Source organism: Carya illinoinensis, chromosome 3 (assembly GCF_018687715.1).
Source record: "Carya illinoinensis cultivar Pawnee chromosome 3, C.illinoinensisPawnee_v1, whole genome shotgun sequence".
Classification (NCBI taxonomy): Eukaryota; Viridiplantae; Streptophyta; class Magnoliopsida; order Fagales; family Juglandaceae; genus Carya; species Carya illinoinensis.
This window is the reverse complement of record NC_056754.1, coordinates 10,334,570-10,360,907: the sequence shown is the minus strand read 5'-3', so window position 1 is coordinate 10,360,907 and position 26,338 is coordinate 10,334,570. Positions and strand designations below refer to the sequence as shown.

The 26,338-nt window shown below is 36.0% G+C and overlaps 2 protein-coding genes across 4 annotated transcripts; both read right to left on the bottom strand.

Moving 5' to 3' along the window:
- Window positions 1–4,273: 4,273 nt before the first annotated feature.
- LOC122303199 (serine/arginine-rich splicing factor RS40-like) lies at window positions 4,274–9,294 on the bottom strand. 2 transcript variants are annotated; one of them, XM_043114839.1, is made up of 7 exons: window positions 9,136–9,235; window positions 7,645–7,756; window positions 6,381–6,717; window positions 6,064–6,176; window positions 5,740–5,975; window positions 4,790–5,527; window positions 4,274–4,674 (listed from the first exon to the last, which is right to left on the bottom strand). In XM_043114839.1, exons 4-7 carry the CDS (start codon window positions 6,157–6,159, stop codon window positions 4,653–4,655), a joined length of 1,092 nt encoding a protein of 363 aa, XP_042970773.1. In that variant the 5' UTR covers window positions 6,160–6,176; window positions 6,381–6,717; window positions 7,645–7,756; window positions 9,136–9,235; the 3' UTR covers window positions 4,274–4,652. The 2 variants fall into 2 exon arrangements, with proteins under 2 accessions (XP_042970773.1, XP_042970772.1); XM_043114838.1 differs by lacking the exon at window positions 6,381–6,717 and having other exon boundaries at window positions 9,136–9,294.
- Window positions 9,295–18,204: 8,910 nt separating this feature from the next.
- Window positions 18,205–24,087, bottom strand: LOC122303197 (two-component response regulator ORR21-like). Of its 2 annotated transcripts, XM_043114836.1 has the most exons (9): window positions 23,933–24,087; window positions 22,682–22,828; window positions 22,022–22,444; window positions 21,782–21,858; window positions 19,757–20,962; window positions 19,514–19,612; window positions 19,072–19,164; window positions 18,774–18,833; window positions 18,205–18,579 (listed from the first exon to the last, which is right to left on the bottom strand). In XM_043114836.1, exons 1-9 carry the CDS (start codon window positions 24,078–24,080, stop codon window positions 18,529–18,531), a joined length of 2,304 nt encoding a protein of 767 aa, XP_042970770.1. In that variant the 5' UTR covers window positions 24,081–24,087; the 3' UTR covers window positions 18,205–18,528. The 2 variants fall into 2 exon arrangements, with proteins under 2 accessions (XP_042970770.1, XP_042970769.1); XM_043114835.1 differs by lacking the exon at window positions 18,205–18,579 and having other exon boundaries at window positions 18,674–18,833.
- Between the last annotated feature and the right edge of the window lie 2,251 nt (window positions 24,088–26,338).

Below are 26,338 nucleotides of genomic sequence, written 5' to 3'. Positions count from 1 at the left end.
GTGGAAAGTATATCATCCATGAAGTGATTTGCATCAATAATACGTAATAATATCTCTGCGATATCAACATCCTACTCGCTAGGGGGTTTGGTCCGTTTGGAATATATACGCTCTGAAAGGATTGGTGTTTTTTCTTTGCTGGAGACGAAAAGCTGGATAGCACGCTCTTGGATGGAGGCTTGGATGTGAATTTCGGATCAAACTTTCAACAAAAAAAAAAGAAAAAGTTGTCTGAAAAAGCAAATGCAATGAGTGGGATCCATCAATTTAGCACTCGTGGGTTGCTTTTGGAACGGTCGGAAAAATTTAGGCCGTGAGCAAATAGGGGAGCAACTTGCCTTCTCATTCTTAATTTCTTACAATATGTAGTCACTTAAATAAAATACTTTCCTTCCGTTTTTGTGTGCATGGGTTTGTGTTAAAGCGTGTAATTGTGCTATTGGAAATATATATATATAAAACTTCCATGTGTCTTCATACCCACTTTGTACTGCAACGCCACCACAGATGTAGACTTTCTATCGCCGATCTTTTCTATCATTTGTCTTTGATTTCACGTTTTCATGCGCATATATATATATCTCTATCTATATATAAGAATTTCGATTCTTTTCACGCAAATTATTCAAGCCCTACTCGGCTACGCCCTATTTATAAATAGATTATGATGGAACTTCTTTTGACAGATATCCACATGCATGCTAGGTGTGACTCATTGCATGATCATCCTTCTAGGGCTAAGTTGATAATCTTTTTGCCATTTTAAAGGCAACAAATTGCTATGGTAGAATAGAAATATGTATCGTTGGTCTTGCCTAGGTAAGATAATAAATTTTCCCACCTATCAGAACACCACTTTCGTCCAATGAGGAGTAAGTAGGTTTCTAGCTACCTAGATTGCATAGAACAATGTTCATTACCATGAGTGCATGTCGTCTTTTAATTTATGAATTGATGAAATTCAGCCAAACTTTCATGTTCGGATCGTTGTCACAGCATGATAAGGATAAAGGTTTTTTTTTTTGTCCTTTCAAATGGGATTTGTTTAACACTTGGCAGTACTTATCTTTGCATGCAAAAAGTGTCCGTGTTAACAAACAATTTAATATCTTGACACAAAACGAAAAGGTTTCGGTTCAATTATCTTTCATTGACTGCTAGTATCTCTTTTGCCAATATGGCTTTTGATTAGACAATAAATTGTGCATGATGCGTGCATTTATAAGGATTATCACTCCTTCTTCTTTTTTATAACTTTTTTTTTTCTTTTTTACTTTTTGCATTAATACGCGGGTCCATGGATACCAAATCATCAAAGTTGTTACTTTACCGGCTAAACTTTAGGAGACATTTCTTTTTTAACAGTGTGATTGTGATGAGGGGATGCATTAATAGAACATACATTTCGAATGAAGGGAGCCACATGATAATCTTAATTTCTTGTGGTTATATTACAAAAAGAATGGTCATTCGAAGGGACAACGATATGATCCCCAAAACATATTTTAGTGCAGTCCAATATTCCACCCAATAGGGATGTTACCCACCCCATGTGAGTGGGAAGCTAGTCCTCCTGGATCCGCACCCATATGGACAGGGGTCCTATTTTTGTCCCTGCCAACCAGCCCTGCTATATGCGGGCGGGTGTATCACCCGGCTAGACAAGTGAGCGGATTGGCCCATGGTCATCATACCCATGCACCCGCAGACCTCAATGGGCCATTGGCAACAACAATGGCGAGATGGAGAAGAGATGAGGGACGGAAAAGAGAGAGTGAGATAGAGAGTCGGAGAGGAAAGACAGCAATCGAGAGTTGAGAGAGACATAAAGCTTAGAAGAGTGAGTAAGACAAGGATGGAGAAGAGAGAGTGAGATAGAGAAAGTGATGAGAGACAAAGAAGAAAGAGCAACAACAATGACAGCAAGATTAGAGACAGAGAAGAGAGGGTGAGACAAAGATGGATAAGAGACAAAAAAAGATGGAGAAGAGAGAGTCTGAGAAACGAATTTTTGTGATTAAAATTTAGTGATAAAAAAATTATGTTTTATAATTTTTGTAAGAAATAATCATTTTAATTACTAAATTTTGATGAAAAATTTATTTTTCTTGTAATGATAGAGAGTCAAAGAGGAGAGACGGTGACCGAGAGTTGAGAGAAAGAGAGCTGAGAGGGTTTCGAGGGAAAGATGGGAGTGGGTGAAATTCGGGCAGGGTAGTGCCCCACCTAGCACCTGCTCCAGCCTTTTTCTTAGGGGCTGGTGCAGGCCCAGGTGAAGCTCAGCCGAGCCATGTACGAATACTTGGCCAACACCCCTATCAAATATGTTCAATTTCTACATTCCTAGATGTTGTCTTGGCTATGTGATAAGTGAACATGTTTTAACAGGGGGTTGGCTCAAATCATATTGCATTGAAAAAATAAAAGAAATGATACACATGTAATTTTCACAATTCTTTATACAACTTTGTTTTTAACTAGGAGCATTTTTATAAAATAATTTATAAAAATAATATTGTTTTATAAAAATACCCTCAATTTAAAATATAATTATATAAAAAAATTGTAGAAAAGATCGTACATGTATCATTATTAAAAAAAGAAAAGAAAAAAAGAAAAGGAAACCTTAGTTCAACACAAAATAAAGTAAAAACACATCTAAATGTATGTATATTCAGACAACTTGATATACAAGTCAACCAAACTTTTTTTTTTTTTCACTTTTTTGGTGGGATAAGAGAGAATTTATATTTGGTGTGTTTGGGAGTACAAGTATTTTCAAATATTCTTAAATATTTTATTTTTAAATATCACTTAAACACAAAATATTCTCAATTTCAAATTCTAAACTTTTTCTTCTAATCACTAACTAATCATTATAATTTTTTCAAACTCTATGAATAAAATACAAAAAGTAATTTAAAAATTTTCAAATATCAAAATAAAAATAACGTTAAAACAAATAATTTTTTTATTTTATAATATTTGTATTCAATTTTTTTTCTTATTTTTTAAAAATATAATAAAATATTTTAATTTAAATTATTTTATTAATATTCACAAATATTCTGAAGTATTGTAAATATCCAAATCCCATAAACAATTGGTCCAAAATTCTGACCGCAAGTGCAGGTGGTCCAAAAAGCACATAAGGCCTCTCTCGGCTAGGCCGAATCCTGAATTTTGTTCTTTGCTGATAACTGTGGTGACGTCGTGCTTGCCGCTGAGTTTAAAAAAAAGAAAAAGAAAAAAAGAAAGCAAACAAAACAGGAAAAAAGGAAGTGCGCATACAATCGAATCAACACGGAGATGAAGAGAAACTCTGCAGATGTTGCTTACCCCAAGTACTTACTACACCCACTTCATCACTTTCAAGTCAACTCAAGTCAATGGCGTTGAAGTTTGGTTGTTTACTGAAAAGCTTCTAGATCTGATATTGTGGACGACTCATTCTAAACCCGGCCTCTTCTACTTTGTTTGTGGTGAGGTTCAGACTCATTCAACACGCTAAAATACATGCCCCAATTTAGCCGGACCTCCTTATGAAAAACGCTCTAAAATATGCTATTGATGATGATGGTTATTGACTCTCATGTCCCCCGATGTCGGTCAGGTTTGCTCTACTTGTGTTTTAAATGGGCTTAAGACCCATTATGTCACAATAAGTCCATGCTTTGATATATAGAATCCAGCCCAACTAAACTTAACTTAGGGAAGGGAGCAATCCAAACGGGCTACTTCTTTGAGGGGTAAACTAAAAAGGATCAGCAAGTGAAGATGCACGCAGAGAGTCCCGTCTCAGCCATAGAATCTATCTTTTTTTTTTTTTCTTCAAATGAGAATCTATCTTTTTGTGCCTTAAGTAACACCAGCACAATTGAAAAACAATGCTCTCTGGCCACGGTAAGAACGGCACATTGTTTATGCGGACTAACTTTGCATATAGAGGTTCAGGTTGACTAAAAATCTCATGAAGAAAAAGCGATAACAAAATGAGATTCAGTGTCTTCTCTTCAGTAGATACAATCTAATACCGAAGGATTCAGTCTCAGGATCCTAAATATGCCAAATTTATGTTCTCGATCTCGGAACAAAATCTTCTGAGTACCAACAATGGTTGCAAGCAAAGAAGCGCACAGAACCCAGTCTTTGGTCTTCTGAGTTCTGAAAAGACAAAACCAGTCTTTACATTTTAAAAAGAACGGTACTCCCATGAACGCTTAAACATGTTATCCAACCCCACATATTACTTCTATAAGATGTAACAGCAAAATTTACAAAGTGGTGGACAGTCATCATTATCACAAAATAAGGGTACACAATCATCAGTTTCCACGAGAAACAACAATTATTCTGATTCGAAGTACTAAACAATAACAGAAAATAGACCAAGTTCAACATGGATAAGAGGTTTTGTATACAGTAGTCTCGTCCAAACTGTCCATAAAAATTCGAGCATAAATCAAAGCACGAGAAAATTTTAAAACTAAGAGAATAATGACCGACTAGGTCCTACATCACAAGCTCATAAGGATATTACTGGAAGAGGCCCTAACTCCACGATTGTTGTCACTGAAAGAGGCAAAGTGGAACAAACTCCACGGCAACAAATCAGAGCAACCAATTGAAGTTCTTGTATACTACGATCTAGATCACTCTGTTGCTGGTGATTGACTGCATTATCAAAAGAATATAGAAATAATAAAAACAACAACATAACTCCACTATGTTCATACTATAGCAAAGAGAGCAGGGTAGAAAAGACACAGAAAATGACAACAACGCTTACCTTTGATATCTCTCATGCACGGGGGTATTTGGACCACCACCATAATTGGGACTATCCTCTCTAGGTTCAAGTATTGGGCTGACTTCATGAATACTGTCAGGGTTAGCCTTCTCTCTTCCATATGGACTACGGCTGGGGCCGCGACCATTTTCAGGACTAGCCCTCTCTCTCCCATAAGGACTGCAGCTGGGGCCATGACCATTGTCAGGGCTTGCCTTCTCTCTTCCATAAGGGCTGCGACCAGGGCCACGACCATTGCCAGGGCTTGCCCTCTCTCTTCCATAAGGGCTGCAACCAGGGCCACGACCATGGTCAGCACTTGCCCTCTCTCTTGTGTAAGGACTGCGACTGGCACCATGACCAATATCAGCAGTCACCCTTTCTGTTTGGTAGGGACTATGGCTGGCACTGCAGCGATGATCGCGACCAACCCTCTCTCTTTGAGGACTACGACTGCGTGCACGACCATACTCAGGACTACCCCTCTCTCTTCGATAGGGACTTGGACTGCAATCACGACCATAATCAGGGCTGCCTCTCTCTTTCCTAGAGGGACTAGAACCCCGCCCATAATCAGGGCTACCCCTCTCTCTTCGATATGGGCTAGGGGATCGCCTTCTATCACGACTTCTATCCAATGACCTATCACGAAATCTATCAGGGCTATGCCCATTTCTCCTTTCATCATCATCATCCCGGACTGCATATTCCACTGAAATAACTCGATCCAGCAATTTGCTGCATGCCAGCATTAGAACACAATCATCATCATCATAACCAACAACATGAGCGTAAAATGTTAAGAACGCCAAGATGAATGCATTTAGTAACATGCAAAATCAAACCCTAGAACAACCCTACCACATTTTAACCCGCCATTCACCAGCATGAAAGGTGTGTCTAAGGGCCTTTCCTCAAAAATTAAATATGTTTTAAAGTGTAAGTTATACCTCATGTTTGTCGCATCCAATGCTTTTGTGGCATCATCCTGTGATTCATACTGCACAAATGCAAAGTTCCTTCTAATCCTCACACTCACTATCTTTCCATATGGTTCAAAGTGCCTCTCCAAGTCCCTAGTCCTTGTATAGTGTGTATCAAAATTTATAACAAACAAAGTCTTTGAAGGTTTCGTACTAGCTGAAGATCTTTTGGAACCTCCAGGCCTTCTAATGCCACGTTCATGCTGCAACACATATGTTAAAGGGCTCAGGCATAACAAAACAGAGCTGGAACAAAAATTATGAACCTAAGCAATGATGTAGATATGTTACTTTTGTCCATTCAACACGAAGCCTGCGTCCCTTTCGACCAAATTCTGTTCGGTCAAGTCTCCGAATAGCATCATCAGCATCTCTCTCCTCCTCCATATAAATAAAAGCAAATCCTAAAAACCCATGAAAAAAAGAACCAAATTAATAAAATAAAATTGAGGCTGAAAATAGGTATGTAAACCTAGAATCCTCCCGTTAAAGGATTCTTCAACATGACGGCATTTCCCCCCTTCAACTGAAAATCTAACCTGAAGTAAAGATGTTGGTAACCTCCGTTAATTCTATAAACTAAGTGACCAGCAAAATTAGTAACAGACCTTGTGTGATGAACTAAGTGGTGTCAAGGAACAACATTCCAAAAGTGGATGTCTCATAGTAGGTCAATGAAAAGAGTGCCTTCTCCATCTATTCTGCTGCCTCTGCTGTGAGGTTGGCAATGTTTCTAGGTAGAAACATGTCTGAAATTGAAGGCTGGGCAAAATTCATGAGGGATGAAAGGCAATTGTGACTGAGGGAAACGTGGGAAGGTAGTCCATTGAGGATCAGAGTGACTCTTCTTGAAAACAAGAAGAAGAAGCTTGTCACAGGCAGGGATCAGATTTCTGAAGAGCCCATCCGTTAGCCAGGAAGAATGGGGGACATGCCAAGATAATCCTGCGCCAAAGAAAATGTTGAATATGGGGGTCGATGCCTCAAAAAAATGTTTTTCTTAAACATATCCTGAACCCCCAATATAACTCCACAAAGGAAGAAAGCAGTCGCTGAGTCACGGATTGTGACTGATGTTACAGTCATACTGGCAAGCTATGAGTGTGCTAGGAAGCTGCCACCTCTGTGGATAGGTTTGCTACTGCTGAGTTGCCTTGCCGGTGGAGGATCCCATGCCTAGAGTGCAGGCATTTTTTGTATGATTGTGTGTATTTTATTTAATACATCACACCATTGCAGGTTACAGACATAAAAGTACTTTTTTTTTTTTCTAAATTTACGTGGGTTTTATGTTCACCTCAAAAAGATAATCAAGCAATTTATTTTCAAACAAAGCAAAGCCTTTAAACAAGAAGCTCAAATGATTACCTTACTACAAGTGAAATTGTGTGGGACATTCAAATATTGCAATTACCCAATCCTCGACTCCTAAATCTACCGTTAGGCAGCAGCACACCTCATCCTCCATAATTTCCCAATTTGCACCACATTTCCTCTCTCTTTCTTAGTGTAACTAAGTCCAATTGGATAATATGCCTAATTAAGTTACCAGTATTCTTATTTATGTTATTAATTATAACACATGCATGAAACTTGCTAACTCGCAAAACTTCCAATCCCTCAACCACTTTCTGAGATAATTCTCTTAAAAGTTTGATCCCATAAATGCTAAACCTTTACTAATGGATTATTCCCTAAGCTAAATGAACAGTTTCAAACTAATATCCTGGCACTTTGAGGAGCTCAGCCTCCAAGTCTTCTCATATACCAAAGCCTTAACGATTAGCCAGATAGAAAGAGAGAACAGAGAAATATGGTAGATTTGAATTCATAAAAGACCAAATTGTAGATGGGCAAAACAAAAGTTCTTACCAGACTTCATATCCACCCTCTCAACGTTCCCATATCTACTGAAAAGCCGTTCCAGATCAGACGGTCGAGCGTCATACTCAAAATTTCCACAGAAGATTGGCCTCATTTTTTCCTGGCCACATTATGAGACAGAAAATTTCATATATATAAATATATGCTGAATATATCTCGGAAAAAGCAAGAAGAAACTGGGTCAAAGCAACTGCAATTAGTGCAGCCTCATAAAAGTAAGTGCAACCGCAGCATAAAAACCCAAGGAATATTGTCCACACACAACTTCTTTGTAAAATGCAAGTCAACTAATATATGATATGCTTATAACAGGATAAAGTCTATAAGTTTATAACTGCATCTGATTAGACATCATGGCTTTTTTCAGCCAAGAAAATTCCAATGGAACTAAAATCAGGGTAATGGCATTTTTCGGCAAAGGATGACCCAAATTACAAGTCAAGCTTCTCATAACCACTTATTCAACACAGGAAACCAACAAACCCCACCTATCAATAGTTAAGAACCTCAAATGTTTATAATCTCCTACTGATGACCACACTATCAAACCAATAATGAACTAAGAGCGAGTAAATATAATTATTGAGAGAAATATATAAAGAGTATAAACACATTAGAGGAGTCATTGAACGCATTCCATACCCCAAAATTAGTGTGGATTGGATGTGAATGATATCGCATCGTTCTGGGGATTCTTTTTAAAGAAAATTAACTTGAGGAAACGAAACCCAACACTGACCAAAGAGGCATTATGTGCATTTCCCTAGTTTCATGCTAACATAAACAGTGCATCTATTAATAACCCAATAAAAAGGAATAAGATTACAAGTCATTTACAAAGATGATGAAACCCCAAAAATCCACATAACAAAAACAGAAAAGCCATCAACCATTACAGCAACAGCACGAGTAATATTCAACAAAATCCTCGAATAAAGAAACACAAAGGCCCATTAACCAATAGATCGATAACAAAACCAATATTCAGAAAAAGACACAAAACAACAACCAACTCAGCTATGTGCCAGTAACTTCAACATCATATTCTACAAAATTCATAATCATATACCATATTCAAGCCATACCCGAAAAGAAAATATTCGCCAAAATGTTCACATTACAATCGTTCCAAAATATAAGCGAGAAAATCATATGAAACTTAGATAACAACCAAAAAACTATATTAGAGCCAGAATAACCCAATTCTAAAACAGTTTAAGTTAGAAAAATATTAGATCTACAAGATAACAAACGACAATCTCGGATCAGACCGTTAACGTATCGTTTGGTTTCCGTGAAACTGTAAGAAAAGAAAGTTAGAACGTAAAGCCCTTAAAAATTCCCTGAATAAGCCCAAATTCTTCTCTGTTCTGTCTTAATTCATCGGGAACCAAACGGAACAAAGGGAAAATTCAAACAGAAAAAAGAAATTAACGTTTGGGATAGAGCAGATAAAAGGGTTTGAGATTCTTCCTGTACCTTTCGAAGGCAGTGACCGGAAAACAGTCAGAAGAAATTGAGAATTGTTATACAAAACCCTAAAGGAGAGAGGATTCCGATAATTATTTTTCGATTGCCTGAAAAAGATAGCCTGCGTGTAATGAAAGTATACAGACGAAACGAAACAACGTTGCGAGATTGTTAAATGGGCCCTATACTTTCTAGTATTTGTAAGAGGGGACCAATGTCCGGAAAGTTTATTCCAGTGGACCCACCCATTTGCGCTTTTTTGAGCGACCTTTTTACTCATAATCATTATGTTTTGATTTATTTTAAAATATATTATTTATAAAATTTAAATTTTAAAATTAATTTTTTAAAATAAAATATATCACGCAAATATTTTATTAAACATGCTCTGTACACTTGTTTAAAAATAGAATTCTTTCTAAGTCCATTCTTAAAAGGAGTCATATTTTTTATTTCTTATATTAACTTCATTTAAAAATAAATAAATAAATAGCTATAAAAAGATATGTCATGTCCAATATTGTAATATATAATAAAAAATGTTAAAAAATTATTTATGTTTGGTTTATATTTTTTTTCGAGCCCCACCATCTGAGAAAATAAACTGCAGCTTTAATTAACAATTAGATTGTTATCCAAAATGGTTTTGAAATTAAAATCTTAATAATTGAAACAATGACAAATTTAATTAGTTTGAGAAATAATCTACAAAAAAACTTCCAAAAATGCTGTTTAAAAATTACAAGTAATTTTTGGAATTATTTTTTTAAAAGATATGCCTTTCCAAACAGCATATGAATAGGTTTCGAATGGTGAGGGTCCGTATTGCAAATAATACTTTCAGAAAGGTTTCGAATGCAAATTGCGGGATATTAATCACGCAACAAATCTCAGAAGAACTCACGAATGGTAGCAAGCCACGTGTTTTAGTGACCGTTACTAACTTGGAATCGTAAACCACGTGCTGTTTGTCTTGGTGCCAACCTTTTTGCAGAAAATATCTTCGTTGTTTACCAGCTGAGGCCCAAGTCCTCCTGACCAGAAAATGTTTGACTTGGTCTTGGGCTTCTTCTCGAGTTCAGGAGTCAGGACTAGCAGGCTACGTATAATGGCCCATGTTCTGAGATTTTTGGAAGTTTACGTTTTATCTAATCATTTAATTAATTTTTCTAGCAAAGATAAAACACAAAACCTCAAAAGTTTGTGTTAAAAATATTCCACAAATATTTTCTCTTCAACAAATTTATAATAATCCACAAATAAATGCATACATACATACATATATATATATACATACATAATATATATATATATATATATATATATATTAGGATTCATTGGAATGGCCTGGTCCTAAATAAATTTTAAGGGGATTTTTATTTTTTATTTTTTGACGCATTTACGCTTGACTGTATATGCTTTTCCCCCTTCTTTGTGAGCAACTGTACGTACATGTAGGTCTTTATGTTTAAAATTCCAAGCCTATGAGAGAGAAGAAAAGGTGAAAGGGTATAAATTATAAGTGGATCCATCTCAATCCACCAATAACCCAAAAGGCTACGAATTATGCGATGCAAAAGGAAGCCTTTAATGCATTGAACAGAGAAAACGGAAATAAAATATTTAAAAGTGTTAAAAAATGATGTGAAAAAATATTTAAAAGTGTTTTTTTTTTCACATCATTTTTAAAATTTTTTTTTTAAAAAAAATCACAATATTATTTAACAACATTTTCTTAATCACTATATATATATATATAAAACTATAAAAAAAATAGGAGTGGAATGCTCCAACGAGATCCCCTAACACGATTCCTATCATTTTCCAATGATAAAACATGTATTGGTATTAAAGTTGTAACAATTCTTCTATAGGCAAGGAAGTCCACGTAGGGAATGCACACGAATGAAGTCTCATTTCCATATCAACTATAAATAAAGAAATAAAAAGAAAACAAAAGAAAACAAAAATGATCATTTGCCCAACATGAACGGAATTGGGAAGGTTGAAATGCACAAAACATACCAGTGGCATTCGTCATAAGCCTGCAACCCAACTTGGTACAATCGGGTTTATGCTTGACCTGATCGTCCTCATTTAAGACATCAAACCGACCCGACTTGAACAAAACAAAAGTGGGTCTAACCCATACGACCCAAAAAGAAAAAAGAAAAAATTGCTAGTCTATTGAGCTTTTTATCAAATATCTTGTGTGCTTTCTTACTCATTCATTCACCCAATGGCCTTTACACTCACTGCTTTCCCTTTTTAAAAACATTTCACATAGAGTTCTTACAAATACTTGTAGAATGGAATAGCCACTTGAAGAAGAAAAACAAAGGAAAAAAAATAAAAAGAGCAAAGCTAGCAAGCTAATGGCAAATAGAAAAGAGGCAGAATATACATTTATATAATAATTTATTTTAGGTAGAAACTAGACAGCAAGCTAGCTAGCTAAGATAAGAAAGCAATTGCTTGGGTGAGATAATAAGCATGGTCAATGGCCATGCATTTCACTCATAGCTGCATGTTGCTTGGTTCCTGACTACATGTAATGAAATAATGGAAGTTCGAGATGAGCTACAATAAGCGAGACTCCTCTATAAGGGAAGGAGGTTCCAAACCAGAGAAGGTGGTGGCGAAAGCCCTTGTTGCGAGTTCTGTACCCCCCGTCTCTCTCTCTCTCTCTCTCTCTCTCTCTCTCTCTCTCTCTATTCTAGCTATTTTTAGGTAGGAATCTTCATCGTCCTTGTTGTCGTGGCTGAGGGCGACATCAATCAAGCCCTTAAATAGACCCTCCATTATTTGCTCAGAGAGAGAGAAAAAGATATAAGAGTGCGACTAGAGTTTAAGAAAGGAAGAAACGTATGGTTTTTATAGTCAGGCGGGTTGGCACCCAAAATACAAACCGTTATTAGTAACAGGTTGGAGAACCAATCATGTTCAAACCAAAAGAAGTTGGGTTATTTTAATCGGGCCAAGCTGACTTTCGGTTCATATGCACAGCCCTAGTTCATCATTCCCTGCTCATAGAAGAACTGCAACCCATTTCAGCATTTCCTTTCTATTTAATTTTGTCTCCCTCATTTTCAAAATAGTGAGCACGTTGGGTTGCAACCCATTTCCAAAACCTAGTCATTGGTAAGTTTCATTCTATTAATTCAGGCATCCATAACTTACTGGTCAGGGATCAAGATTGAAATGTAACAATTATTTTTTTCTAATCAAATTTACTCAAATTCATCCCTATACTTGAAGCTACAACAGATTTTTTTTTTTTTATAACTTTTGTTTTGAATAAAGACTAATTTTCTAATTTTGTTTACAAAAGAAACAATCAATATCCAAACCATTAGGCTCAATAAAAGTTTTAGTTTTCAACCCTGTTTACATTTACTTTTGCGCATGGAATTAGAAGCTGGTTGTCTGCCTTGCAAATAACTTTCTTGAGGTTAAGAACAAAATGAAATCAAATCTAGAGAGAGAGAGAGAGAGAGAGAGAGAGAGAGAGAGAGATAGAGTACCTTGGCTGTCAAAATCGATGGATGATAGCGAGATGAAAATGGGAGTTTGTGGCCATCGAACATTTCTGCAATGTTCAGAAACCTATCTCGGGTCTTGGCTACGCTTTGGAGATGGAGAAGGTTTAGAAACCCATTTCGGGTCTTGGCTGAGAATGGATCGTGAGAATAGAGGATATAGAGGACACTAAAGAATGGAGGAGATGGAGGAAAATGAAGAATGAAATGCATCGTATCATTTTTCATGTAGATTGTTCGTGCGCAATCCTTGCGCCAAGTCCCTTGCAAGTATCATTTTCCAAGTTGTAGCAACTTAAAACCTAGGAAATTCATTCATTTTAGGCAGATTTCCATGCATACTATACAATAGTATCAATTCATCTTCAATTATGTCTTTACTTATTACTTTAAAAATACAATCACAATTAACAAAAAAATCTGTTAATTAACAAAAGAAACCTATCTCGGGTCTTGGCTACTTTAAAAATACTTATTCTTCATTCTCATCCCTAAAAAAATCTGACATGCTACATTAACAAGAAGTTTTGGCAAATACAATTCTAAAAAATAATGGCTAGTTCTATGGGGCCACAATCTTACAAGAATGTTGTGCAAGAAAATAATGGTTATAAACATAAAACTTAGTGTTTCTCCATGATCCTTTGAAATCAATTAGGTGTTTAACAATGCCAAAGGTTTTAAGCTTGATGCTGCAAAATGGAATGAAAACCTTCATTTGATAAGGTATAGCAAGCTTAGTATGCCTCCTACATTAACCCTGTTTTTAGTATACAAAAGGTATCAGTTGATTGTCATTCTAAATAATTCATGCATAGAGTTATGTTAAAAAGTACCATAAGTTAAGAGTATAGCAAGACAAAAGGATTTTGCAACCAAATCCATACAATCGGTGCTCAACACCCACAATTAAGAACTCTGCCTCTCACCCCTCCCATCAAGCAGCCAATCCCCTCACCTGACAACGTCACACCAAAAAACAGTCGAACCAACCAGATAAATGGAACCCAATAAAGAAGAATGAAAATGGAAACCCAAACAACCAAATAAACGATGGAATCGAACGAGGAACACAAAAGCCATATACTCATTTAGTCACACATGCACAATAGAGGACTATATGTAGGAATGGAAAATGAACAAAAAACTCAGTTACAGAGGACATAAAGGTAAGAGATGTGAAACATCAGTCAGCAGCACACGTGAGGCATGAAACAGAAAACATAGAAGTCATGGGCAAAAGGGTAATAATAGTGTCTTCGATAGAGGCATCAGCGGAACAAAACAAAGAGAGCAAAGAACACAAATGTTAGGGGCACAACAGTAATAACACTCCATCAGACAGGGGCATTAGTAGAATAGAAGTAAAAGTAAAACACAAGAGACAGGAGCAACATCGTAATATGACCAGACACAAAGGGACAAAAGTGGAAAAAGGAAGTGTCAAACAAACATATTGTTCATTCCTGTTCATTTGTGTATAGCTGCTTTTAAGATATAAGAGATATATATATACTTGTAATTGGTTGCATTTAAAAATACAATTATTCCATATACACCGAGTAGAATTGTAGAAGTATGAGTACTGGAAGAAGGATCAAAGGACCACAGATAGGCCAACAGCAACAACACTCTGGCATGTCGATCATGAATTGCTTCGGCAATAAGTCGTTGAAGTCGGAATTGGCTTCAACACAACCATAATTAAACTAGGTCTTGAATTCAGGGCATTGTATCTCTGCCATGTCATTATTATTATTATTATTATTAAAGTGAAAGAAAGAAGGAGTCCTTTAGAAAATCTAAAAAAAAAACCCTAGTGAGAGAAACTCTCACTTCTCTCTAGAAAATTTCAGAGAAGCCGTTTGAGGGAGGTGGAGCTTCGGCTCCTCCTCCCTCCTCCCTCCTCCATCGTTTTTCATTTTTCTGTTTTGAGTTATCTCTTTTCCATTGAGAATAAAAACTGTTTGGCTGAGTTGATGCCCATTGAGAGACCGATGACCAGCCGTTGTTGCCGAGCTTTTTCTTCAACAAATCACCCGGCTGTGTGGAGATATATTCCATGGTAGAGGTGAAGGGTTTCGGATCCGACAGGCAGGTGTTCTTGACCATTTATTCTTTTGGTCTTCTGAGGGGATAGGTTTGAGGTTTTAAGGCGTGGGCTGGTAGTGGAGCTTGCTCGTGGAGATGGATTTTACATGCTGGCTGGGGTGTTTGTCTACGGGGTATAGAACTCTGTTTTTCCATGGAAAACAGAGGTTGTTTTGGGGACGCATGCCGAGAAGCATAAAGGGGATAAAAGCTTCTCCGGGGTGGGTCTTGGGCGCAGCTCACGACGGATGGCTTCACGCAGTCAAACGGTGGTAGTCTTTTTTCTTCTTTCTGCTTTCGTTTTTTTCTGGTTTTTGGAGTTCTCTTTTTGGATGTCCGTGTGAGTGGATTCGGGTGATTTGCTCCTGGAGATGTATTTTTACATGTTGGTTTGGGGTATTTCCCGTGGGGATTAGGAGCTCTGTTTTAACCATGGAAAACAGGGATTGTTTTTGGGGTGTACGCCGTGCTGCATGGAGGTTTAAAGGGGTTTTGGGGTGGAGTCCGGGTGTATCTCATGGCGGTCACTCCTTAGGATGATGGCCGGAAATCGTTTTCGTTTTCTTGGTTGTTTAGATGAGGTTTAAACCGGGTGATGCAGGGTATGGCTTAGTCCTTCTTTGTTTTTCTTTTTGGTTGTTTGGGTGTCTGGAATAAGCCTGGTTTCGTCTCTGTCTCCGTTTAGTTTAGCCGAAGTGGAGTATGGGTGGTTTTTGCGATTGTGGGCTGGCGACGGTGACGGGGAGGAAACCGAAGGGTGCAGGAAGTGGCTCTATTTTGGTTGGTTTGTTGTCAGAAACCATTGTGCAAGAATTGCGTGGTGCAGGCTAGCGTGGTGCAGGCTACGTGTGCGTGATGGGTGCTGACAGAAACCGATGGGCAGAAAGTTGGACGAATGGCGAGTGGGCGTACGACGTAGTTTTTTTAATTTACTTTTTCAGTGTCTGTTATGTTGTTTTTATTTTAGATCTGAATAAATTTTTTTGAAATGGGTAATACCTCTCCTCTTTTGAGGAAGGGGGTTGTGAGTCCTCTCCTCTTTTGAGGATGGGGTTGTGAGTCATCTCCTCTTATAGAGGGTGAAGGTTGAATAGTTTCTCTCCTCGTTTAGAGGGTGAGGCTGGTTTGTGTTTGTGTTGTTTTTTCTCGTAGACGAGCCGGGATGGACACTTCTGTTTTATCAGAGTCTTGCATCTCAGTATGGTGTCGTCATTGGAGAGCTTAGAAGTTTTTAGACACAGTCCGGCGCAATAGAAATTGTGTACGGGGGAGCGTACAACCGAGAGTTAGTTGGCTTGTAATCGGGGCTTGTTACCCGTTATTATTAGTCACAGCTATAACTTCCTTCATTCAGTAATGAATTGAAGTCCATTTAAAAAAAAAAAAGGAGTCCTTTTCTCTAGCCGATTATTTCCATTAGGGACCAAAACCCTACCGTTGAGAAGGAAGACTTTGTTTAAGGACCAAAACCCAAACCTAAAGTTGTTTAATGTGGAGAATGAAGACTTTGGAGTTGTAAAGTCTAGTTTTTTCTATCCGAAGGAAGTGTACTTGTAGCGGAGCTGCGAGTAGTAGGTAAGCACTCAAAACTCCAAAGTCTTTATTCTCCATCAAGGCTTTCCTTCATTTTCTTGAACCACTCGATACAAATTTCTTCTTCTGCATACATATTTCTTCTACACCAAATAGATTTCTTCTAATACATGCAGATCTTATAGTTTTTGATTTCGTTTGATATGGATATTTTTAGATGGGAGAAGACGGACTCAGATGAGAAAAAAAAAAAAAAAGAGAGAGAAAGAGAGAGAAGATGCACTCAATTGGAGAAGACGTAATAGAGAAAGAAGAGGCCTTGGGAGAGACATTGGGAGAAGATGCAAAACGATAGGGGGGGGTAATTGTGACCTAAATGAACTTACACTTTTGCCCCTCAGTTTAAAAAAAATGACAAGGCAACTGCCATGTTACTACGTAAGGAACTAATCTAAGTTTTTTATCCGTATATTTAGCATTTCCCAATGAGAAGTGCTACATATATAAAGAGAGTATACAAAAATAAATTTACAAAATGATGTGGTTTAATGTAATCCGTTAGATCTATTTTATAATAAAAATAACTTTAAAATATGACATACTGTATCAAGCCACATTAGTTTGTGGGCTTACTTTTATATAATTCATTTGTAGCCAAAGTATTTCTCTTTCCAAATACAATATTATCTCCGCTAGCTAGCTGGTACTTGAGCAGCTCGAAGATCATGGCCGGGTGGGATCGATTAATTTCCTGATTAAAGATGAAGAAAGAAGATTTTATTCTCAAATACTTGCAACCTGCATGCCCAACAACCAGATCAGATAATGGTCCCAAATTAATCCTCTAGAAAATCTAACTTCTAAACCCACGAAGATTTTATTTATTTTTTCAATAATTTGCTTATACCGTACATAGATGCATAATGAAAATCTTTAACGATTGATCATTTGTCAGAGAGAGAGATCAATATTTGTATTGTGCGCATGCTGTGGGTGCATGGGTGCTAACTTTGGAGATCAGTCCTTCAACGTACGTCTAGTTATATCTGTTATATATTCTTTCAATCTGGGGAATAGATCAAAGGAAAGCTTAATTTTTAAATTGTAAGAGTAGACCAAGAGAATTGAGAGTTTCACTTCTCTACACAATAGGTTTTGGGGTATCCATATATTTATATGGATTTTCTTTCACAGAAAAAAATAATAATAATAAATCAAGAGACCTAATTTCTTCTTCTAATCAAATTGCATTTAAAGTCCATATTTTCACAAGTGAATCAGTGAATATTAATTGTTGTTTTGAAGATACACGTAAGTCGGCTTTGAGAATATTTTATATTAATATTTGAGAGGAAAAGAAGTACGCACATCATGAGTTTAATTTCATCGTCCATTGAAGGTTAAATTTATACGTTAATGTTTAAGTTGGATGCATTATCTTAAATTCGTGTAACGTATATATAACGTTGTACGTGTGTCAAACTTGAACCATTTAATTTAAGATATTATTTGAAATTTCAAGAATTCTACCATACGTAGAGATCTCATAAAAAAATAAAAAATAAAAATAAAAAATCTACAATAGAATTTATTATAAGAATTATTACTACATAAAAAATGGTAATCCATACATGATATTTATACCACGTACGGGATATCGAACGATTATTTATTATGATAATAAACTTATTTTAGAAGGAAATTATCATTTTTATTGTATATGACCGACCAAAAATATAAGTTATTTTGTAGTACGATTAATAATTAATCAATATTACAGAATGAACTTTTTTTTTTTTTTTTAAAGAAAGAAAAACTGAATACTTTAAACATATATATATATATATATATATATATCTTGAGAGAGAGAGAGAGAGAGAGAGAGAGAGAGAGAGAGAGATGTGGCACACACATATATACAGGGTAAATATTTATAAGTTTCCTACTTGGTTTCATGCTGGTAATAAGCATACGGAAAAGAGTCACATTACAGGCTGCACAACGAAAATTAATTATAAACAAAAGGCCGCACTTGCAAAGTCATTTCCAAAGTTTGATTACCACAGAACCATAACTAAGTTAAAAATTAAACTGCGCAATTCCTATATTATTATTTGAGATCCAGTCGGTCAACTGGATGCATCATGCATGTACTCATATTTCTCGATCAGCCACCGGATATTTTAGATCCTCGCCATGCATTCATGCAGCCTTAGCCTACTCCCTGATCAGCTTCTAGCTATGGCCCAAGACCGAACAAGAAATCCATGAACTCCTCTTCCGGCCATTCCTTAACAAAAATCATTTCCAAACTTTCATTAGAGAAAACTAAACGAATTAATTCGAGACTACAAAATATATATATATATATATATATATATATATTTTTTATTATGTATGGAAGAAAATAAAAGCTCTTCATGATCCCCATGCATGCCTGAATGAGAAATGGATTACCACTTCATCAGAAGGTGTATTCTTTACCTGATCGTTAATGCAATTTAGAAGATCGTCATCCTTCACGAGGTCGCTGTCGTTTTCTTGCTGTACGCAATATTATAAGAAATAGGTTAGGATTAGGAGGGAAAAAGTGCATGCGTTTCAACCCGATCTTTAGATTTTTTTTTTTTTCCCTCTCTTCAGAGTTTATAAACTCTATTCGATAATTATCTAAACCTATTCGATCTACTCTATATTTCTAAGATAATATGAAATGCTTGAAATGAATTACGAGCTATACATGCTTGGGAAAAAAAAAGGGAAAGCTATATCTATAAATTACCTGGTTTAGCTGTTGATCAAGGACGTTCTTCTCTGGATCCTGATTCACATTGCTTTCAAAGACTGCGTTCGGTAGCTGTTCATTGGCCCGGTTCTACACGCGATTGTGACAACACATTTGGCATCAGTTAAGAACAATCACATGGACAATGTTCCAGCTTGTTTAAGACGACTTGTAAAGGAAATGGATTGAAATGAAAAATTGAAAGAATATATATACAATTTCCACTTTAGATTAAGATAATTCATTTTTGAGTATTAACAAAAATTTGACCATGAGGATTGATTTTTAATCCATCTTAACAGTCAAATTTAGTGGATTATATTGTCATTTGAAAAATACTGATAGTTTAGGGTGTAATCAGAAACTTTTAATAGTTCAGACTGTAAATTAAGTAAAAGAAATGATAATTATTTGCGGATAAAAGTATAATTAGGGATACCTGGTCAAGGGATGGTGCTTCACTCAAAAGTGGATTCTCTTCGTTAATATTTTCAACACAGGATGAACCGGCCGAAATGTCATAATTCACTTGGGATTCCTGTGACGATCATCATAATATTTAGAGATGTCAGAAGCAATCTGCATGCATGCATGCAGGTTTATGAAGCCTACATTGCGTAAGGAAATCGAGTTATTAATAAATGAAATTCTGCTAAACGAGAACAGATTTGGTTCTTCTTACACATTCATGATAAGGAAGCTGGTTGAAGTTTTGCTCCAAGAAAAGATCACCGAGATCATCTTCCCCCAGTTGTTGGCCCTGATCAGAAATTCCACTGAGGGTTGAAATGTTATTGAGCAGAATATCAGAGCCATAATGATTACTAAATTCTCCTGATCCATTCGAAAGACCATATTGTTGCTGCACCTGAGGCGCCATCGACAAAGCATTTTCATGTTGATTGACAGTGCTTTCGTCAAATAACACTGGTGGCAATTGATTTGCATTATCCAACCCAGGTGCAGAAGAAGGCCCCTCTCCTTGAGTCATATAACCAGAAGTCCCAATATTCCCCTTAGGTGCAACAGAAATATTGTTATTCTTCCCAGCCAACAAGCCATAGCCATGATCACCATGACTTGGACCCGTAAAAACCAGCTGCCCGTCATTGCTTATTTTGATGCCAGCATAAGAAGTACCGTTAGTAAAGCTAGAATTTGGGGGTGGATTAGAACTATTTGCAGTCCCCATTAATACTTCAGATATCCCAAAGTTGCAGTTAAATGGGGAGCTGGTTAAAAGTCCCTGCCTTTGTTCATTTTGTTGTGGGTATGTGGGAATTGAATTTGCACCATTCATAAGGCTGTTCGTAGCGTTCATGACGCCTTGTGCAACATCTCCATTTGACAAAGACATTGACCCAAAATTGTATTTAGGTTTATCAATATCAAATACTGAGCGATTTGCCTGGTAAAGTGGATTTCCGTTGCCAAAAGACTGCTCCCGAAGATTAGTTTGATGGCTTATCAATGCAGGCCAATGCCCATGCCCTAGTTGAGGTAAATTAAAGTTGGAACTTGGACCTTGCTTGTCGGGAAAGCGGACAGGGCCGACGTTGGGAGCTTTAAATGAATGTCCAAATCCGTAACGAGGCAAAGAGCTGCCAACGTTTGAGGTTGCTCTGTTGGAAAAAAGGAAAGGGTCAATATTGCTGGGAGCATTAAGAGCCGCCATATTACCTCGTCCTCCTTGTTGGAACATTGATGCTAGCATTTGCTGCTGTTGTTGGAATTTTGGATATTGTTGTTGGTGCAGATTCTGCATCACCGAAAATGGAAGCTGGCCAGATGCGAAGCTTGATCTCATGGATCTATCAGCAGACATTGACAAGGCCCTTGAGGGGACCGCACCCTTATCTGCAACTCTTTTCAAGAATATACGATACTTCTGCCATATTCACACACACATATATAGCATCGTTAATTAAGGAATGATGACCATGGTTGGAAAAATATTAACAAAAATTTGTATATATATGGATGTTTCCATTCATTCGAATTGTGATCAAAGACATATACAATATTATGATTTGAATGAAAATTTGTTTTAAATATTGTAGCAAACCTCCTTTCTTTACTATTCTAATTTCTTGATAGTGCACTATATAAACTATACGTAATACCAGTCATGCACCCCCGCGCGCGACGTCCGGAAAAAATTGTTATAACATATTTGTTATTCTGTTTATTATAATTACTTGATTGTGTTAAGTTGTTTAAATATGTTTTCTTTAATTAATACTTAATAAATAGATATATATATATATATATATAAATGAAAGAAAACGAAATGTTAATAGATGAAGAAGATAAAACTTTATAATTAATACCCAATTTCTCTATTTAAACATATATCTAAACACTAATTAAATAGCTGACATATTTAATTATAACAGTACTATTTTGCATTTTTCGTGATTTCAAAATCCTTATGCCCAGGTTTGTCTATGGTTTATACAAATTTCTTAATTAGTCAGCTTGCTTATGTTTTTTTAAATCCGCACACGAGTAGCAAATATTCCAACATATCTTGAACATTTATACATGATGTTTAAGAGAAATCTAAACTGAGTGAAGGGAAGCCAATCTCTCTAAAGGGACATAGACATTAATATTGTTAATTAGGAGAACTTGAGAAACAAGAATCGAAGGGGAAACATTAATTTGCTAGTGATTGCCATCTGATTTCTTTAAAGGAAAACCAAACCTGTAAATGACTTGCGACATTTTCTCTAGTTATGCCTGGAACATTCATAAACTGCAGAATGCTCTTTGGCACAGCCTCTGAAAGAATCAAAATTAATTAGGAAATGAACAAATGTTATTACCAATATATATTATTCAAAATTGCCAGTAACTCAGGAATACTTGATAATTTTTCAAAACAAAGAAAGAAAAAAATGGAATCAATTAGCTAGCTAGCAAGGGATGTGGCTTAATTACGTACTTTCCAAGCCAATATGTCTTATTGCTTGCAAGAATCTGTTGTGAAGTGAAGTTGTCCAAACTACTTTTGCTTTTTTAGAGTCCGCAGGATTATTTTCTTCCCCATGACCTTCATTGCCGGCCTTCTTGGCCAGTGCCTTTCTCTTGGGATCCTTAGTGTTGCCTGTAGTACGCTTTTCTTCATTCACGCAGGATGAAGCAGAATGTACATACTCATGATGATGATCAGATCCTTTCTCACCTGATGAATCTCCCCGGATGCCTCTTATTTCTTCGATAGCAGCAGATCTGCCCTTTTTACCTGCAACAGCGTACTGCCAAACATTCTTGAGATCATTTGGGCTTATCGGTTTTACCATGTAGAAAACAGCTCCATTCTCTAAACTCTTCAATATCACACTTTCTTCATCATCTGCGGACATTACTGCATGATCAAATAAAAAAAAAATAGTTATGATATTGGATCACTTGATTCACAAAAAGTAATTTGCACCCGGTACTTTAATGAGTTTTCCTGTGTCTAAATATATAAAAATTTACATGGTTCACTGAAGGCTTCTTGTTTTTTTACAAGCAAAACCCTAAGTGAACTTGGCTAGAATTAATGCTTTAAAATTCAAATAGCAAGAGATTATGAATGTAAAATGGCAGCATTACTCACTGATCACAGGTAGTTGGAATTCTTCCATGACTTCCTTTTGTAATTCAAACCCATTCATTACAGGCATATGTAGATCTGTAACAACAAGGTCGAACTTCTGCATCCGAAGAGTAGCCAAAGCATCGAGTGGATTTCTAACAGGCACGACTGATCAAAATGCAGCAACAATGTCATCAGCTTGGGAAGATGTTATTGCATAAATATATATGTTATATATATCGGAATTTTCTTAAGATCAAGTAGTACTACTGAGCAGAACAAGAAAAGTTCTTGCAGATATATATATAGTCTTAATTTCCAAGTAAGATTAGCAATGATTAATTGAAGCTTGTTATTCAATGGCCGCCCGAAAGGAAATCAACAGTTAATATGTAATAAATTTCCCCAAAATTGACCAAAAAAGTTTTATTATTGTTATAACATTTGAAGAAGGAAGATTATAAAATTTCTGTTTGTATGAATGTAAATTCTTCAACGCCTGGAGGATAATGCCAAGAAGAGAAGGTGAAGTACTAAAGACTGCCGGAACCGATACGTCTAGGGTTTTCTTGTTTCTTCTTCTGAGAACGTCTCGATACTGACACTTGAAAAAAGCAGTTAAAGTACATTTAAATTAGATTCCTATATCGTAATACCAACCATATAAAAATCATGACATCCAGTGAAAGGAAGAAGCAAAGGTCCGGGTTTGGAAAAGTATGCATTGCGAGAAAGAAAACGATGAATTATCAGAAGTTGGATATATTAATTAATCCGGTGGCGGGCCAAGTATGGAAGCTCGGATTTTCACTTCAATTTATATGCTTTGCATGTGGCTGAAAACGATGAAGTCTCTTGGAGTGAATTGAAAAACTTGCATGCTATGGCTTACCAAACAGTGCAATATATGAATATCTGCACCTACAACAAGATACTAGAAAAATAAGTTTAGAGGTCTAATAAAGGGAACAAACATCTTTAAGAAATGAATACGATAACTTCACAGAAAAATTAAGAAGAATTAGTTTGATCGTTGGCGTATGTAATTTGAAAGATAAGTAGCCCCAAACAGGCCTCCAGTGATCTAAATCGTCGACACCGATAATCTCTCATGGTAACAACAGCTAGGGAACGGATCGAGTATATATCCGTAAACATTGAATATCATCGAACAGGCTGAAGATCATCCTCATGCCGTCCGATATCTGTAAAAACAAGAAAGCAAAAGGAATCGAAGAGGCATATATATATGTATACAATTAATATATATACCTCCATATTTCAGTGCTCTAAGCATTGCTGAAACAATGGCGAGAGATGTAGCGTCATCATCAACAACCAAGATGTGGATATCAACAATGGGAGGAGGGGTTTGGGTGTTGGAGAGAGCTTGAACTGCTCCAAGCTTCTCACACTCCATGATGATTAATCTCAATATGCTTACTGCTAGGATGCCACAACTGGAAAGAGGGAGGTCGTACTTATAGTACAAGGTGGTGCTAGATGAATCAAAGTTGGCATAAAGAAGATGCAACAACTGTCAAATGACTGCGCGCGTGCGTTAATTATAGGGAGGCCTTTTCTGAATCTACAAGCAATTTTTCTTTTAAAATTTTTCATCTCTAAACAAATTCAGACTGTATCTGACCTGAATCTTCATGTACTAATTAAATTCAGAAAATCTGGAAAAAAAATAAAGATTTAATGCTCTCTAGCCAAAATTGGTGATTCTTACATGGAGCCTTTCTAAAGAAGATTTCGTAATCTTTGTTTAAATGACAGTTCCCCTGGTTTTCATAATCCGCTTCAGGAGTTGTTTTAGCTACCCTTGAAGTTAATTCGTACTATATTTTTCTGTCTTTTTAATTCATGTGTAGGTAATGAACATTTTTTCATATATATTATGCCAATCACAGGCTGCCTGTTTAGTAAAACCAAAATGACAATTCGATCTAGTAAAATTAGCCTTAAAGATATAAGCATTTTAGTTAACTAGTTCCCTTTTATTAGAGTTGTTTCGCTTATAAATTATTTTCTATCTGGAAAAACATGGCCTCTTGCTATTTGATTTATATAAATACATGTAATTAGATAATATAGAAGACTATTTCCTTGATATTGATCAATGAAATATTTGATCTTATGGGGAAAGACTTACAAAATTATTTAAACTTGTTCTTGAATTAAGTACTAGTTACATCACTTAGGGTTTAATCGTGTCGAGAAAATGATCTTATAACCGTAAATAGAAATAAAACGGAATAAACGACCCCGACCTCGCTGAAGTCTTAGATTTAACGATAATAACGATATAACGATCGATCGAGCATCTTAAATAAAAGATTACGTCAAGTGAATCTTGTCATACTTAAAATTATGACGACTTATTATAGACATTTAATTATTTAAATGTATATAATTTGGTTATCTCAAACAAAAACAAAAATAGTTCAATTTAAACATGATTAATATATGATTAAAAATTAAGATTAATGCTTCAAATTTATTTATAATTTACTATTTGAAGTACTAGTACTGGTGCTCTTCAAAAAGTCACCAAAAATAGGTTTATGACATGACATTGAAATCAATGATCACGAAGTAGTATACTCCCAAGTTTATTATTTTCAAATCATGTCGTCGAAATAATAGGAACACGAGTAGTCTAGTGAGTACCAAATGAAATCAGGAAACCAAGTACTACTGATCAAGTGGCAACACATGACGTATGCAAGCAAAATGTTGCCATTTCTTGTGTCAGTTTGGCTGGTTTCTGGAAAACAACCCTTCTATAAATCTATGGGTAGAAAAGGAGGACCCCGGCCGTTTCCTTCAGTTTACATATCCATATAAAGTACTTCAGGCTCCAGATGTTAGAAAAGAAAATCAAGCATAATAAATGTGCCTTATCACATACTAAGTATTTTCTAGAATTTAATTCTCAATGAATTTTATAGTGTCCACATTCAAAATTGGCATGGACAAGTGAGCTCCATGGTATTCTTACAGCTCATATATATACAATTAATACCACATAATTAATTAATTAATTATGCCACTAATTAGATATTATAATGATAAATCATGTGATCAGTCATGTCGAGGTCCAAACATATTTTCATGAAGACCAACGAGCCCGCCCTTTTTATATTCTGAATTTTTAAATATTCTTTTACTATCATTTTTATGAAAAAATAACGTTAAATAATTATTAAAAATAATAATAAATAATAACTCTCCTATATTTTACTTAAAAAGAATCCAAAATCTCAAAAGTTGGGTTAGATAAGTTGAATATGCATGTTCATTGGTTCCTTTTACAATGCTTGCTTCTGATTGTATCACCGGTTGAAAGTTCATTAATTATATATTCACAGAAAGAATAAAAAGGAAAAAAAGTTCCAAGTATTCCATCTAAGAGTCTGAACTGTCCCTAGTCAACTTAAATTCCAGTGTAGGACAAAAAGGTGTGGCCCTGGATCATTAAGAGCTTCGTTGTCTTCTTCTTGTTATGCACCAAGTTATAATGCTTTCTCTTTCCTGTTCGGCTTTGACTTTCGATAATACCGATGGTTAAAAACTCATTAATTATTTACAGAGAACAAAATCCCAGATAAGATCAAAATTCTGTCTGAACTGTACGTCCCGAGCCAGCCCACAATTTATGCCATTTCATGT

What these genes read in the sequence shown, in the direction of transcription:
- LOC122303197 (XM_043114835.1), bottom strand. Translation starts at nt 24,080, where the DNA reads ATGGAGTGTGAGAAGCTTGGAGCAGTTCAAGCTCTCTCCAACACCCAA. An exon ending in TAGAGCACTGAAATATGGAG is followed by an intron (nt 22,829 to 23,932) that starts GTATATATATTA and finishes CATTTTGATCAG; the next exon opens with TCGTGCCTGTTAGAAATCCA. An exon ending in ATGTCGCAAGTCATTTACAG is followed by an intron (nt 20,963 to 21,781) that starts GTTTGGTTTTCC and finishes TGAATATGGCAG; the next exon opens with AAGTATCGTATATTCTTGAA.
- LOC122303199 (XM_043114838.1), bottom strand. Translation starts at nt 7,750, where the DNA reads ATGAGGCCAATCTTCTGTGGAAATTTTGAGTATGACGCTCGACCGTCT. An exon ending in TTGGATGCGACAAACATGAG is followed by an intron (nt 5,528 to 5,739) that starts GTATAACTTACA and finishes GCTGGCATGCAG; the next exon opens with CAAATTGCTGGATCGAGTTA. An exon ending in GTGCATGAGAGATATCAAAG is followed by an intron (nt 4,675 to 4,789) that starts GTAAGCGTTGTT and finishes TTGATAATGCAG; the next exon opens with TCAATCACCAGCAACAGAGT.